This window comes from Mizuhopecten yessoensis, unplaced genomic scaffold (genome assembly GCF_002113885.1).
Source record: "Mizuhopecten yessoensis strain PY_sf001 unplaced genomic scaffold, ASM211388v2 scaffold716331, whole genome shotgun sequence".
NCBI classification, from domain to species: domain Eukaryota; kingdom Metazoa; phylum Mollusca; class Bivalvia; order Pectinida; family Pectinidae; genus Mizuhopecten; species Mizuhopecten yessoensis.
This window is the reverse complement of record NW_018480063.1, coordinates 785013-802162: the sequence shown is the minus strand read 5'-3', so window position 1 is coordinate 802162 and position 17150 is coordinate 785013. Positions and strand designations below refer to the sequence as shown.

At 37.4% G+C, this 17150-nt stretch overlaps 3 protein-coding genes across 3 annotated transcripts in view; 2 read left to right on the top strand and 1 right to left on the bottom strand.

Moving 5' to 3' along the window:
• Positions 1-582: 582 nt before the first annotated feature.
• Positions 583-4153, bottom strand: LOC110443184. Its single transcript, XM_021487231.1, has 2 exons — positions 3863-4153; positions 583-2007 (listed from the first exon to the last, which is right to left on the bottom strand). The coding sequence occupies exon 2, from the start codon at positions 2000-2002 to the stop codon at positions 620-622; it is 1383 nt and encodes a 460-aa protein (XP_021342906.1). The 5' UTR covers positions 2003-2007; positions 3863-4153; the 3' UTR covers positions 583-619.
• A 231-nt stretch (positions 4154-4384) lies between these two features.
• LOC110443210 (putative ATP synthase subunit f, mitochondrial) lies at positions 4385-10949 on the top strand. Its single transcript, XM_021487267.1, has 4 exons — positions 4385-4551; positions 9108-9206; positions 9466-9582; positions 10811-10949. Exons 1-4 carry the CDS (start codon positions 4446-4448, stop codon positions 10831-10833), a joined length of 345 nt encoding a protein of 114 aa, XP_021342942.1. The 5' UTR covers positions 4385-4445; the 3' UTR covers positions 10834-10949.
• Positions 10950-14679: 3730 nt separating this feature from the next.
• Positions 14680-17150, top strand: part of LOC110443202 — an 11730-nt gene continuing 9259 nt past the window's right edge. Inside the window, exon 1 of the mRNA XM_021487259.1 lies at positions 14680-14933. Coding sequence (XP_021342934.1) covers positions 14785-14933 — 149 coding nt within the window. The 5' untranslated portion in view covers positions 14680-14784. The remainder of the gene's footprint in view (positions 14934-17150) is intronic.

Below are 17150 nucleotides of genomic sequence, written 5' to 3'. Positions count from 1 at the left end.
TTGGTCACTGTGACGTTGAATGTTGGTTTGTCATTTGTATAGACTATCCTTTATCAAAGTATGATACAGGTCAAATAGTGTAACTCTACACCTCATGACTTATAGCGAGTCTTTAGAAGATTTTTACCCTCAATATCTTTAATGTGGGTTAACAAACTTGACAGCCCTTCAGCACTCCTGGTTACAGCGAAATATGTTTACGAGTTTTATGGCTTTTTGGATTTTTAATACAAAAGCATTGTTGACAACCCTTTACCAAAACAAACAACATGCAAATTATCATGATTACGCCTTATAATGGTCCTTTAGAAAAAATGTCACTTTGAAGCAAAAAGTTGATGACAGTACAAATGACAGCTACATGCTGTGCTGTATGGTGGTGTACTTAAGTTAATCTCATTAGCACTTTGTGCAAACAATGAGCTCTATTTCTTTTGAACTTCTTAAATGTTGAGTTTGATTTCTAAACATAAAATATTGACTGATCAATCACGACACATGACAAAGCGAAAGACAACATATACAAAAGAGGTTTGCAAAAGCCTCTGGCTTAGGTGACCAAAATAAAAATTCTGAGATTAGTATGTGATGGAATATTTTATTTGCTCTGAAATACCTTTCACATGTACATAGTGTTGAGTTGTTCATTTAGAGTAAAAGGATCATAACTGAGTCTCCACTTGAAACCAAACATTTCTGATACTGCAAGTTCTAGTGCTCTTTCACTCTTTCCGCTTGCTTTAAGCCATTCAACAAACTCAAATGACCAATCTGGGTCAGTCTGCCAGTCAAATTCATAGGATACCTCCACGGCTGGGATGAGGAGTTTTTCTAGCTGTCTAGCTCGGGCCAGAAGTAAGATTGAGGTGCTTGACAAAGGAAAACCATATTGTAAATATCGAAGTTTTGTACACCTCATTGCCATGTTAACAAGAGAGGAAGGAAGTCTCCGATCTCCCGTTTCGTAATTTTCCAGGAGGGAATTTGTGTATGTGAAATATTGCAGGCAATCCTTATAGTTATCTACGAGGTGCTCCAGAACTCCTTTAGTTACGATGTTGACAAGGTCATCCAGTATCAATCTCCTCAATGGCATCTTAGCAGGGAAGGAATCCTTGATTACCATGATGTATCGTAAGACCATGTCAATTTGGAATGTTGGGCAGATGCTCAGCACTTTTGTCCAGAACATTTCTTTGAGATGCTCTTGCTGTTGTAGAGGAATTTCTTCTTCCTGAACTAAAGTAACCTCCTCTAATTTATGTTCAACCAGGTAGAGGAGAATTTCATCCGTTATATTTTCCCTCCTTGTTACAAGTCGTTTCAGGTGTGTGAAGTTTTTAAGGAACTCCAGATAACCTTCATGTCCCCATAGTGACTCAGCATTCAGTTCTAGACTGGTTAACTTGTGAGCTAGACCTTGCTGTATAATGTTCAAAATGATGTTGTTGTCGGGAGATTCTGTCCAATCAATCACAGGCTGACAGATACAAACATTACTTAATAATTTACAACTCTGCAGGATACCACAAATGCCACTAACCACACTTTTCCTCCAAACAAGACTTTCATCCACCTGAAACGGAACTTCTTGTGCGATATGAAAGGCGGTCAGATGAGGACAAAATTCACTGATGGCATGCGTGATCTTAACTGCCATATGACTAAGTTTACCTCCAAAGCTTAATTTCAAAGATCTCATGTATTTACCATATTGTTTTATACAAAACAAAAACTTTGTACGCTTCTCTTTCAAAAAGTATACATTTTCATCCATTTCATTGCCATATTCAACACAGTTCCATGCAGCAACAGATCTCAAGCAGGAACACCATTGAGGAACAGCAATGATGATACTTAGCTTCTCTTCCCACGTCAGGTAGGAGAGCATGTGTGTAACTACCACAGACGGGAGATCTGTTAATGCTAAATGGTCAGTTGATCTGTGTGACGCAGCCGTCATCTGGTATTGGTTTACATCCATTATTCTACACCGTCTCATCAGACCTGCAATCAGTGTAAAATATATTAGACATGTTAGTTATATTATTAACCTGTTGACTGCATTTCTCCCCTTAAACATTTTTGATACTGTATGTTTAAATGAACTTCTTTTGATTTTTGTTCCTCTTATGTTTCAAGAAAACCTGTGACTAGTTAAATTGCCATGTATGTGGAAAATGATCCACATAACTTCTGGGTTATATCATCTTTGCTAGCCAAGGGTTATGATGCGGTATGATCCGGTCTACATACTCTTCAGGGGTGATATAACAGGAAAGAGAGTAGTGTGCTTCCATCGGGGATCAAACCTGTGATCCCTAGGTTCCTAGTCGGACGCTCTACCACTGAGATAAAGAAAATTTCCCTCTAGCTCGAAGGGTTTTGTAATCTTATGTACAATCAAAATCTGCCACACTTCTCCCCCCTTTTAAATGTGGTCGCCCTCTAACACCACAACCCAGATTCTAAATCCCCTGTCATCACAGGGAGGACCATGGACACCATTTGTAACAGGAAAGAAAGTAGTGTGATATATATTGATTCCACCGGGGATCAAACCTGCAGTCCAATACTTCCTTGTCGGACGCTCTACCACTGAGCTTAAGGGAAATTCCATCTAGCTCAAAGCTAAAAGGCAACCGTAATCATATGTACAATTAAAATCAGCCACATTATAATCATAAAGAATTTTGGTACAAGAATATTAAAAAATCTTCCACTTAAGTAAATTGTTCCTTCATTGTAAGACAAAGGGAACTGGAACTGTCAAAATCCAAGATGACTGCCTAGCGACCAGCCTCAAAATGAAACAAACACAACTTAGGAGCTATGAAAATCAACATATGAAATATATTTTATAAAGGTCTGTCTATAGGGCTTCTTGAGAAATTATAACATAATTGAACTTAACAACACTTGACATTGTTTTTAAAAAATGTTTGTCTAATTCTATTCGGAAAGTAAGTTTGCGATCATTTCCTTCATCGTACAATGACAACTTTTCCAATCCGCTTGTCGCCATGATCATGTGACCAGTTTCTGTGCCTGTCCAGTGATTTATTTTTTCCCCAGTGAGTTTGGGCACTATAAAGGTCTCTTACCTTGATATTTTTTATGTACATTTTCTAAATTCATTACAAAATAACATTTTAATTCCCCCAAATCATGCTATTTGTGTGTGATGTTTTTTCATTTTTGTCTCGCCACCACAAAGTAGGGGAAGCGATCGAGACTTAGCACAACAATGGCAACATTAGGTTTTTGCATTTTAGTTAGTTTCACTGAAAGTATAAGTGCTACACCAACCAAACTTGGACCATAGTTGCATACATCTCAACCCATGCATCAAATGCTGGATGCAGCATTACCTTTTATGTTTCATGATCCATTGACTTTGTAAGTATCTCAATCAACATCAAGTTTTTACGTTGAAGTTAGTTTCTCTGAAACTGTAAGGTCAAATAAAAATATTCTTGTTTTGCGTTTCCAGACTGACCCTATTTTTTCATGCAGACCCCCAATACATTTATTGGTTTTTCAGATTCACTGTAATGCATTTATTAGCCGTTTAATCGTTCAAAGTGTACATATAATTTGTTATGCATTTTATTACTGGGGTCAGTGTCAAGAGTTTTTTTGAAGATAAGTAGCCATAGATAATTGTGGTAATGATATAGGTTTGGATCTGTAGATTAGTGTGACTGTCTGTAGTCTAGGTGGGGGAGGTCCGGTCTGTAATGTCAGTGTTTGTCCCATTTTTTTTTTTCATTTTTTCAACAAAGATTGTATCGAAACCTAACCGATACCACAATGAAACATGGTTATTGAAATTTTAACTTCCTAGAATGCGTCTTTTTACCTGATAGACCAATATTGCAGTCACGCTGTTGCACAACACATCTTCAAGATGATATTGGTCTCCAATATAACCCACGTTGGCGTTGGCTTAGCTTTTGACCTAACAACACAGTCTGATACACGAACCGGATGTATCTACGATGAGAACCTTATACAATAATATATGAAATATAGGAATTAATAAACACATATTTTTAACTTAATATACAAACAATAAAAAGAATACTGATTTACTAATGAATTCGACCTCGAAAACTACTATGGCACCTGTCTGCTTTGGCGTAGTAATATTTGTTGTCGTAAAATTAACCTAAGCTTAAAGCCGGTCTCGGTGAAACGAAAATCCGCCATGAATAAATTTAATAACTTAGGCAAGTTTTTGTGTTTATTTATTTGTTTCATATTAAGGATATCATTTTTTAATCCTGACGCAAGTCTTTTATCGGACATGAATTACGTTTACTCGTTAATTGCTGATAAAAAAAACCCGGAATAATACATTCCGGAATTGAATAATGAAATGTTCTCATTATTAGAAGTTACTTTGTCCTTGTCCTTGAGGAGGTATCCAGAGAGGTTAGAAGATGCTTTCTAAAATACTTGAGGGGATCAATCAAGCTGGAAAATACGATCCTCTTTATAACCCACGGGTGCATGGTCCATACGACCCATCACGATTTTATGGAAAAGGTAATATTTGAATAATCTTGTCTCAATATTCATGTCATTGATTTACCTCGATTCTGTTTGCCGGATAGTGAGCTTGCATGCTCGTGTTAACATGTTGGCCCTATAAATCTTCTGGAGAAGTGGGAACACAATTGGTTAATGTCCTTCAACCCCCTGATAAATGTGAAATTCTACACATCTCAAAGAAAAGACTGACAAACAAATTTAATTACATTCTCCATTGACAAATTCTAAAGCAAGCAGATTCGGCTAAACAGGTTGGGCACAACGGCGCATAACGTTACTGTATCATAAGTGTAACGGGTAATAATTTTATTACTGAAAAGGGTAATAAAGTGAATTAAAAACACAAAGTTCTTTTACACATTATGAGCAAAAAAGGGCGTCATTCTTTCAACATAATCAACATAAAAATACAGCGAGGTACAATTGTGTACAAAAAAATGTAAATTCAGTGGTCTAAATTTTTGTGAAAATGACATTGTATCACCTCCATTTCTTATATAGTGTGTTGTTGAGTAGCTATAAATAGCACCCAGAAAAAAACCATGCTCACCCGTCACATTTGCACTGGAAAGTCACATTGACTACACAGTGAAGTCAATGGAGAACAAAGTCAGTGATATGGTTTGTCCTTTTCACAAAAAGGGAGAGATCAAAATAGTGTTTGAAAGAACTTCGTGTGTTTTTATTTCACTTTATTCCCCATTTCAGTAATAAAACTGATACTCAAATGGGTAACTGTTACCCAAATGCAGGATTATTACCCATGTGTGCCGTTGTGCCCAACCTGCAAAATACCTGGGCTTAACTATCTCTACAAACTTTTCATGGAACACCAACATTAATTACATTACCAACAAGGCAAATTCATCGCTAAGACTCATTCGGGAGAAATGTTAACACCACCAATGTAAAAACAAAAGAGTTAGCTTATTGAATACTGTACTGGCCCAATCTGGGATCCCTGGCAGGCAAATCTTACCCATAAGGTTGAAATAGTGCAGAGAAGAGCCGCCAGGTACACCCTTGGGTGCTATAACTACACCAGTAGTGTTACAGAAATGCTCCAAACCCTAAACTGGCATATGATGGCAACCTCCATTCTCCAACGAACCCGACAACACAAATTTCAGATTCCACACAGCTCCACAAATTATCATGCAAATTCATTCTTTCCTAGAGCAATTCATACCTGCAACAGCCTCCCAACCGTCATCGCCGACAGTGCAGACCTCTCAACCCTGAAGGCAAATTTCCTTTCTCACAAATTCTAAGCGTACATGTTTTTATCGTATAGTTCTAAAAAATAAATTTTAAAAAAAAGTTTTTTACCGATCCTTCTGACGCCTCTAAATAAAATGATGTTCAGTATCCTGTTTAAGTTGAAGTCATCCTACATTCATCAGTACCAATCCGCCCCTCCCAACCATCCCCAACCCCTCTCCAGGCCATACAACTAGCACCCGATACAGCCCATAAATCTATCAGCACAACTCTTTTGATACCCATCACTTTCAATCTCCAACCCCTCCCACTCCCACATCAATGTTATAACCAAATTATAACACTAACACACACACACCTCCCTTTTTTTATATCCCTCATACTAATAATCACACCATACACTTAAATTCATAAAATGTCGGAACGATGAACAGAATTTAGTGAAAGACAAGACAAGTTTTTTTAAGAAAGAGGACATTAGTACAGTACAGTCAGCTATATTTTCAGTGACGAATGATGAGGAGAGGATTACATTGAATGGACAACAGAAAAAACAGCCCCTGCATGACTCTAACCACTAACACACAGTCCGTCAGATGGGACTATAAAAGGTGTACCATGTGAGAACTGTCCAATCTCGCACAGAAAAGATCCCTCCAGAGTTTTTCGAAAAAGAGTAGGCTAGTAGCGCCGACACAGAGGATAGGGTTAGATTTGTTTTCGGCTCAGTACCTCACTTCCGGTCCAGACTTGGTGATGCTATACGACTAGTGTTAGGTTGAAGCAAATATTAGGCATAGGAGCCGTCTTACAAAAACTAGACTTGTACAGTAAATACTTTACATATAGGCTGGACAGCTCCTTCTCTAACCTGTCTCCCTCTTCTATCCCTTCACTCCATACTTTATCCCTTATACTCATTTATGTACAAAATGGTGGCACATCATGAGTACTAGTCTACTCGTTACTCATTTATTTGTTACCAGTACTGCCATAAAAATAGATTAGTTTGAGCAAGTTTTGCAAGGCTTTTATTGCAACACTGATACCAAAGTTGATCATGATCAATGATTACGTAATTTCAGTACTCTAATTTTGTATTCGAACAATCCCAAATGTGGGTATGCAGGGATCAAACTAAATACAGAAAATTATTGTTTTTATTGTGCAAAAAGCTGGTTTGAATTATCCTCCTATTCGAACTGACCAGAGGTTTACCGTAAGTTGTGTCGTCCGACTGGGGCAAAGGAGGCCAGGTATATTAATTAAAAAAAGAGTTAAATACATGTACATCCATCACTGCTATTAAATAGTAAATAATTTATGATATAATAATTGCAAAAAGGTAGAGAAAACAAGGCTTAAATATTTCATGAAAAAATCATATTATTTTGAAAAATCTGTTTTCGGTCTGTACATGTTCATAATTTGCATTTTACATGGGGCTAGTAGAAAATATTTACGGGCAGGTGGATTTCTAAGGTCTACTTTGCCTGGGGCAAATGCTATGAATTATTATTTTACGCCCCTGGTCCAATCATTAAAATATATTGATATAACTTTGTGTTATTTTGCTAATAATTTTATCTAAGAGACGTTCATATGATGAGAAAAGGTACTTCAGTATTTGACAATGACTGGTAGATTACCATTTGAGAAGAGAACGTTCCTTTTCCTATCTCCTGCAGACGAACAATGATGATAGCGATCGTAACATTTGTAAACAAATCAGGTTATGCATTTTGGGTCAGGTACTTGATATGACATTTATTATTGCGAATTAAGTTCACCCATTCGAAATTGAGTTGGAACTGAATACTTTATGTCCCACCATTCCTTCGCTGAAAAAGAAAGTGGTTTCATTCAAGTGACCGCCATTTTCCGTACTTCTGGATTTCGTCGGTTATAAATTTAACCGTACGTACATAACACCGCACTGACCATGATTGTATGTATAATCTTAAGAATTTCAGTTCTTCATGACAAACCTACAAAAACGATATTCTTCATGACAAAGTTTCAAAATTGATCTTTCATGTGCTAAATCGATTACCAAATCAACCTCATGTCCAGCTCGATTTATTCAATGTTTCCGGTTATTGGTATACACCACTAATAAGTACAACCGTCCTTCTTGATCTTCACTTGCATTTGTTATAAACACAGCTTCTTTCCTTCATTCAATTGTAATCAGAAGTGTTAAACCGATCAATGATCAATTGCATAATCAGTTAATAAATGTATGGGACTGAATAACCAAATAAAATGAGAACAATAAACCATACCATCAATGAACAGAGTAATTCACTAGACATTAAGTTTATAATGAATGGATATCAAGCAACTTTTATGCATTTTTATCAATCATGTAGTAAAATCATAAGAATATATGACTTTCAAAGAATACTTAACATGGAAGACATTTAAATACTTTGATTTCAATGATGAACTGATTATATCGATTATGGAAGTAATCATCAATAAATGGAACCAGAAAGGGAAAACCGATCAATTTTGGATTATAATGGATAGTCAGCACTAATTAATACATTTAAGAAAAAAAAAATTTAGCCTGTGTATCGTCCAATAAGAATAACATTCTATCTCATGTATTCATTTTACAACAAGTAACTTACATTAATCACTCTTGTTGGCCCGGATGTTAGTGTGTGGGGGTCTTAGTCGGGGAGGAAACTGGAGTACCCGGGGAAAACCCACGTGGTCGGGGCAGGTGACCCCAACCTTTTCACGTCCAATCGGGGAATTGAACCCCGGCCGCCTTGGTGAAAGGCAAGTGCGCTTTCCACTGCACCACCAGACCATCTTATGTATATGATCTCAATGTTCAATATCTGTGAGCAGAAGTCTGGATTTTCAAATTTTCTCAGATTTAGCGGATTCTCACGTATAGTTTGAAACATCAAACTTTGACTGTACTTGGTCAGTAGGTAAAATGTACCTTGCATTGAACTATACAAAATGTCCTCAAATAAACAAACTTTGACCTACTTTGGCATATGACATTAATGTTTAAGTTAATGTACATTACAATGTTTAAGTTAATGCACATTGCAATGTTTGAGTTAATGTACATTACAATGTTAAGTTATATCAGTGTACAAGGTTCTCATTTAGGATTTCCAACATGGGACTGAGTAAAAGTACCTTTTAGGAAATTGAAGAGCAAAGAAGATAAAAGATCTTTTGTAGATATGAAAATTATATATATCAAAAGATCTTTTCATGGTGGACAACAATATCCTTCTAGGATCTCTTCATGTTTATTTTTCATTTTCGCAATGTTTTTATATAATTATTTTTCTTTCCAGCCGACAAACCTTTTCTAGATGTCCGTGTTGGTGAGCTAGGGCAATGGATGAAGAACAGGAATAAAACTCCTTATGGATTTGTTAGTGCTGTTTCAAGAGGTAATTCTACATAGGCTGATGACTTAACCTGGTGGTGAAATGTGGGAGGTGCAAAGGTTTCAGGTTTTATGTGAAAAATCTTATTTAAAATAAGATGCATATATATATGGATAAACAGACTTAAAATGATTGAGAAACAGATTTCATTACGGATGATCAAATTATGAAAACAGAGATTTTATTTTAGCTCACCTGGACCAAGCAGCCAAGTGAGCTTAGTTTTCTTTGTCTGACATAAATTAAATTTTTATCATTGCAGGTTATTGGGCGTTCAAGCTGAAATATATCGGCTGCAAAAATAGTAATGCATGTGCTATTCTGATCCCTGTCTTCATAGTTGCCGCGATCAATGCTCAAGAACACTTTCATCATGTTTGTAAGTATGATGAATACAAATGCTTTTCACTTTCGCTAGCCATTACCGTGAAACCTCGTTTACCCTCTTTTGAAAAAATGATAAAAAATCCCAGGGTAATGCTTTTCACTTTCGCTAGCCATTACCGTGAAACCTTGTTTACCCTCTTTTGAAAAAATGATAAAAATCCCAGGGTAATGATACTTGGCCAGTATCATGCTGGGATGAAGGGCTGTACAGTTTGTTCAAATGAAAACCCTTTACCAAATTTATGGTCTGACCAAGGGGTTAAATGTTCAAAAAATCTTAAAACCTTTTTCTTCTTAATAACCAAAAGACTCCAGGTGATGATATTTTCCTTTAGCTTAATTTAGCCCATTTAAATATATTTGACCTTGGTCCGCAGTGTGAGATTAATACTAGGTGAGTGATACAGGCCCTATGGGCCTCTTGTTTACTTACCGGTAATATTAATCCTATTTATTCATCGAATAGGTATCACACTTAACATACCTATATCTATCTTATCTGTGTATCGCAACTACTTGGTACCACCTAAAGCCTAGTCTAAATTGTTCCTTGGTTCATTATTTACTCAGCATTTGTTAGTAATTTAATACTTATTAGGTCACCTGATCAAGACAGAGTTTTGTGTGATCTATAATTACAAATATATAGTAAACAGGAGGATGGGGGCTAATGTAACGCGCCAGCATCCCTCTTCAGTGTTAGATCACCACAGTCATGAAATGTTTTACCCATAATAAGTTTGAGGCATTTATATAAAACATTTCTCAACTTCATAGTAACCCTAATTTTTATGGTTACCACATCAAAAAATGATGGTCAGAATAACAATATCAGGTTAGTAATGTACAACAGGTTAAGATATATGTATTTCTATGGATAGTTATATTAATTACGAGCTATGATGTTCTCCAACAGCTCTTATTTTGAATTTCGTAATTTAAAAAACCAGAAAATTGGTCTCTATAAAAATGGTATTGTCAAGGACTTGTTCTTTGAATATCAGGTTAGTAATGTACAACAAGTTAATATGTGTATTTCAATTGATAGTAACGAGCTATGATGCTATCCAACAGCTCTTAATTTGAATTTCATAAAAATAACAAAATTGCAATTGATCTCAATGAAAATGGTCTCTTCTGAATCAATAAACAAAAATGTAAGTAATGCTATCTGTGTTTTCAGCACCATTATTATTTTCCTTTTTGTTTTGTGTTTGCAGTTGACAAAACAAAGTATCATTGATGCTGGAGTGTTGAGGAACATTTTTTGGATGGTTGGACTATAGGCCAGATATATATAGACACTTCTTGATATGTTTTGTAACTTAAGAAATAATAAAAGGTTTTGAATGGATTGATCCCGAAGTTGTTTTTTGCTTGTGATTTTGATTCCATTATATTGTTATAGCCTCAATTATCCCTACAAGTATGTTTGTGTATTGTCTTTGTTATACAAATGACTCTTACAAAAAAAAGAAAATGTATGATAGACAAAGAAGGGGGCAATTTGGCTATATTGCTGTAAGCGACATCTCCTCTGGAACTAAGAGATGAATATCAACCATATTTGGCTGGAAGCATCCCTAGGTGGTGTGGATTCAAAATTGTACAAATGGTTGGGCTGACCCCCCAGGGGGCTGAGAGGCGGGGCCAAAAGGGGGCATTTTGGCTATATTGTTACAAACGACTTCTGTAGAATCAGGAGCATTCATGGGAGGCAGGGATTCAAAATTGTACAAATGGTGTGGATGACCCCCGTGGCGGCTGAGGGGCGGGGACAAAAAGGGTTATTTAGCTATATTACTTTAAGTGACTTCTCTGGAACTAAGAGATAGATATCAACCATTTTTGACTGAAAGCATCCCTAGGTGGTGTGGATTCAAAATTGTACAAATGGTTTGGCTGACGGCTGGGCCAAAAGGGGGCAATTTGGCTATATTGCTATAAATGACTTCTTCCGTAGAACTATACCATGGATATTGATCATATTTGGTTGGAAGCATTCCTGGGAGGCAGGGATTCAAAATTGTACAAATGGTGGGGCCAAAAAAAAATTATTACTTGGAAATGATTGAGATCCCCACCATATAACCATATATACAACTGCTGAGTATAAAGAGAGGAATGCACATTTGCTTCCAGGATAGCTCTAGGGTCTAGCCCCACCCTTGGAGACTTAACCCCTGGGTCATAACTTTGAAACAGTCAAGATCCCCACCCCAAAACTATATATACAATTGTTGGGCATAAAGAGACGTATGCAGTCATGATATTAGAATTGACCCTAGGGTCTGCCCCACCCTTGCAGACATAACCCCTGGGTCATAACTTTGAAACAGTTGAGATCCCCAACCCAAAACCATATATACAAATGCTGGGCAAAAAGAGACAAATGCAGTCATGATATTAGAATTGATCCTGGGGTCTGACCAAAACCCTAGGGACCTAGTTTCTGAGTCACAGCTTGGAAACAGTTGAGATCCCCACCCCATAACCATACATAAAATTGCAGGGCATAAAAAATCAAATACAGATATGTTACAAGGATTTGCCTTGGGGTCTGGCATATTCCCTTGGATCTCATTTGGAGAATATTTTGCTATGATTGCTTAGGTATCCAGGTGAGCGATACAGGCCCTTTGGGCCTTTTATTATTCATGCCAAACTGATAAATCTCGATCCGAAAATTATGAAACGAAGTTATTTTGTTCCTGTTGGCCTGGAAGTATACGTAGGACCTTTTGTATTACAAAAAGACTCGTGAAATGTGAAGCATGCTCACCCTTGCGGTACTCGTCTTCAACATACTACCCATAACCCACTTCATAAACGTATTCAACTGAATTATCACATTTGTAATTACAACAGTAGTTTAAAGGATGTAGGTGACCCCGTACCTCGAGCCTCGGCCACATTTGTGAAAATCGGTGCGTGATCAACTGCACAACCCGACCATTCTCTAATAATGGACCCAGTCTAGTTCCGCAACAAAGGTGTACTACGCCCCTTTTCAGGGGAAGTACAAGACGGAAACATACAGGAATTGTGTACCGTAGTACAACAACGAAGAATAAATGTTTTGTTAGAGTATTCGAAAAAAAGGAATACCAAACTGTCAACAAAACTACTAGTCGAACACAAAATGGATAGAAATAGCATATTAATTGGATTATACCCATCTTTGGAAACCCCTTGTTGTTTGTCAATCGAATGGCGACATATATCACGGAAATCCTGCTATTCCGAGCAAACTCTTGAATGGCGAAAAACTGCGACGTGTAATCAACGTTGGTTGGGGGGCAGGGATGTTACTATCCAGAAAGGGGAAGTTCAGGATTTAAAAATAAATAATCGTACAGCTTAGTAAAAGGGTGTACTTGTTGGTCATGTGAGTGAAGATCGGGAAAAGCTGCTGAACTGGAAGAGTTTGTAGCGTCTTTGATTTCATACTCGTGATGGTAAACGTTCGAAGTGATCGATGGATTTCTTGATATTAAAAGACAGGACATCGCCGGTGTACGATTTTGAATGTGAAACTCTAGGACTTGACTAGGTTTTTGTTACCAATCTTTATAAGCTTTGAACAAATTTTGCCAACCTGGAACCCAATCACCTTCACGATTTCATCCTTGGTTTTTTTCAAGCGTGTTCTGTTTTTCACAAAATATGCTTAAAATATTTATAAAATGGTACAAGGTATGGTTAATAGTGTAAAAGTCGAACTTTCTGGTAAAACATTTTGAGGGAAAGATATTCAAGATTGATCACACGAATTTTTTTTATTCTTCTACACCCATTAATCCCACTTCTCGATTATACAGTCTCACACTACGACTATAACCCCTATTTAGTGGTAATAAGAAGCTTTGTAACGTGGATAATAATTAGATTGCAAGCTTATGGGGATGGGAAGCAAACGCATACTGAAGGAGGAGCTAGCATTCTAAGATGTTTAGATAACTTTTGTTATGAGATATTACCGATGTACATTTTTACTGTGGTTTGACTACATTCTAACCATGAACCAATTTATTGAAAATCTTACATTTAAAATATTTTAAAAGCACGAAAATAGGTCCGTTTTGCCAAAGTCCGAAGCGATTATTTTTCCTACAAGAAACCCCATAGTGCAGTAATTTGGTGTCGTGAATTATTTAAATAGTTTTGTTTTACTGGTTTATTTTTCCACATTAAGAATTTAGATGTTGGCTCTCGCAGTTATTCCAACGAGATGCACATAACAACATTATATAACTGTCTTGTTTTTAAGCCATTTTCGATATATTTGAAATTTGGTCTTGATAATGGTATCGTTCTGGTCGCGTATATATTTCAAAACAATTTCCCTTGTTTTCCCCAGTTAGCTTAGATCGTTATAAGACAAGAGAGAATACAGTACTTCACAGTTTTATATGGAATAGTTATTTTTTAGAAAACGACCCCCTCCCCCTGTTAATAAAATTCATATCAATTTACCAGAACAACGTAGTGTTTTATTTTGGAAAGGTTGACAAGGTAGATACTTACATTAAAGTAACAACAACTTAATCGTTGTTTTCTTAACAGTATTTGTTGCGTGAAGTATTTTTTTATGATAAATATATCCCCAATTAAAAAACCCACTAATATGTAAAAATATTTCCCGGAGATCATTGAACGCGGTGTGCTTGGTTGACAGATCCATAAGGACATGGCATTTTGTTACAGCTATATTTGGACCTAAACTTAGATGTTTATGGTAATTTTACACGTTTCAGGGGTTTATATCAACTTAATGATGTACCCAACTCCCCGATAAAGATATATACGAGGAGGGGCATTTTTGCCGAAAGTTGATCTTAACCCCTAAAACGTGTAAATTACACTGAACACCTTAGTTTTGGTCCAAATACAGCTGTAACAAATTCTCCATGTCCCTGTGAGAGACCAAGACTGAGGAAGGGGGATGAGGGTGTACAGTTATATAGACTTGTGAATCTGCTATAAACATGTTGACGTACGTGTCACTGGTGATATCTACGTGTCCACATCAGTTTACAGTGTTTATCACTGCACTACTCATCTCGATATCATTACGAGTAACCGGTACGATGTTATCTATCCAAGATAACCGACGTACGGCAAATTACAGTGAACTTTTTAGACACAGAAGTAAATATAAATAAGATTTAGCGTGATCTTTCCATCGATACCAATGCCAATCCAGTACAGCTGTGTAGTGTGTCGTACTACAGTCCTGTGTAGCTACCAAACAGCTCCCGGACCATTCGAGAAACTCTTGACGTCCCGTTTGCCGGAAATTGCCTCCTACAAAAGAGGAAAGAAACCCCTCCAAGCCGGCAGGTGAGTCACACAAATTGTACTGGTCACTTCAGGTAAGTCACTAACATGTTCCTATATTTACAGGTTTGAGGTTTGTAACTAACAATGTACAGATACTGACAGCTAACTCACTAACAAAGTACCGACACTGACAGCTAAGTCACTAACAATGTACCTATACTGTCAGGTAAGTAACTAACAATGTAGCGATACTGACAGCTAAGTCACCAACAATGTACCGATACTGACAGCTAACTCGCTAACAATGTACTGACACTGACAGCTAAGTCACTAACAATGTACCTATACTGACAGCTAAGTCACCAACAATGTACCGACACTGACGGCTAAGTCACTAACAATGTACCGATACTGACGGCTAAGTCACTAACAATGTACCGATACTGACAGCTAGGTCACTAACAATGTACCGACACTGACAACTAAGTCACTAACAATGTACCGATACTGACAGCTAAGTCACTAACAATGTACCGATACTGACAGGTAAGTCACTAACAATGTACCGATACTGACAGCTAAGTCACTAACAATGTACCGACACTGACAGCTAAGTCATTAACAATGTACCTATACTGACAGCTAAGTCACCAACAATGTACCGACACTGACAGCTAAGTCACTAACAATGTACCGATACTGACAGCTAAGTCACTAACAATGTACCGACACTGACAGCTAAGTCACTAACAATGTACCGATACTGACAGCTAAGTCACTAACAATGTACCGACACTGACAGCTAAGTCACTAACAATGTACCGATACTGACAGCTAAGTCACTAACAATGTACCGACACTGACAGCTAAGTCACTAACAATGTACCGATACTGACAGCTAAGTCACTAACAATGTACCGATACTGACAGCTAGGTCACTAACAATGTACCGATACTGTCAGCTAAGTCACTAACAATGTACCGTTACTGACAGGTAAGTCACTAACAATGTACCGATACTGACAGCTAGGTCACTAACAATGTAACGATACTGACAGGTAAGTCACTAACAATGTACCGATACTGTCAGCTAAGTCACTAACAATGTACCGATACTGACAGCTACGTCACTAACAATGTACCGATACTGACAGGTTAGTCACTAACAATGTACCGACACTGACAGCTTAGTCACTACACAATGTACCGAGACTGACAGCTAAGTCACTACACAATGTACCGATACTGACAGGATAGTCACTAACAATGTACCGATACTGTTAGCTAAGTCACTAACAATGTACCGTTACTGACAGGTAAGACACTAACAATGTACCGATACTGACAGATAAGTCACTTACAATGTACCGATACTGACAGCTAAATCACTAACAATGTACCGATACTGGCAGCTAAGTTACTAACAATGTACCGACACTGACAGCTAAGTCACTAATAATGTACCGACACTGACAGGTTAGACACTAACAATATACCGATACTGACAGGTTAGTCACTAACAATGTACCGACACTGACACTTAAATCACTAACAATATACCGATACTGACAGGTTAGTCACTAACAATGTACCGAAATTCACAGCTAGGTCACTAACAATGTACCGACACTGACAGCTAAGACACTAATAATGTACCGACACTGACAGCTAAGACACTAATAATGTACCGATACGGACATCTAAGTCACTAACAATGTACCGACACTGACAGCTTAGTCACTACACAATGTACCGACACTGACAGCTAAGTCACTACACAATGTACCGATACTGACAGGTTAGTCACTAACAATGTACCGATACTGACAGCTAAGTCACTAACAATGTACCGACACTGACAGCTAAGACACTAATAATGTACCGATACGGACATCTAAGTCACTAACAATGTACCGATACTGACAGCTAAGTCACTAACAACGTACGGACGCTCACAGGTTAGTCACTTACAATGTCCCGATACTGACAGGTTAGACACTAACAATATACCGAGACTGACAGGTTAGTCCCTTACAATGTACCGATACTGCCAGCTAGGTCACTAACAATGTACAGATACTGACAGCTAAGACACTAACAATTTACCGACACTGACAGGTTAGTCACTAAACTAACAATATACCGATGCTGACAGGTTAGTCACTAAACTAACAATATACCGATGCTGACAGGTTAGTCACTAAACTAACAATATACCGATACTGACAGGTTAGTCACTAACAATGTACCGATACTAACAGCTAAGTCACTTACAAT

Bases quoted from the DNA above. Each gene is read 5' to 3' on its own strand.
- LOC110443184 (XM_021487231.1), bottom strand. From the start codon at position 2,002: ATGAGACGGTGTAGAATAATGGATGTAAACCAATACCAGATGACGGCT.
- LOC110443210 (XM_021487267.1), top strand. From the start codon at position 4,446: ATGCTTTCTAAAATACTTGAGGGGATCAATCAAGCTGGAAAATACGAT. The intron at 4,552-9,107 runs GTAATATTTGAA...TTTTCTTTCCAG, and splicing joins ATCACGATTTTATGGAAAAG to CCGACAAACCTTTTCTAGAT. The intron at 9,583-10,810 runs GTAAGTATGATG...TTGTGTTTGCAG, and splicing joins AGAACACTTTCATCATGTTT to TTGACAAAACAAAGTATCAT.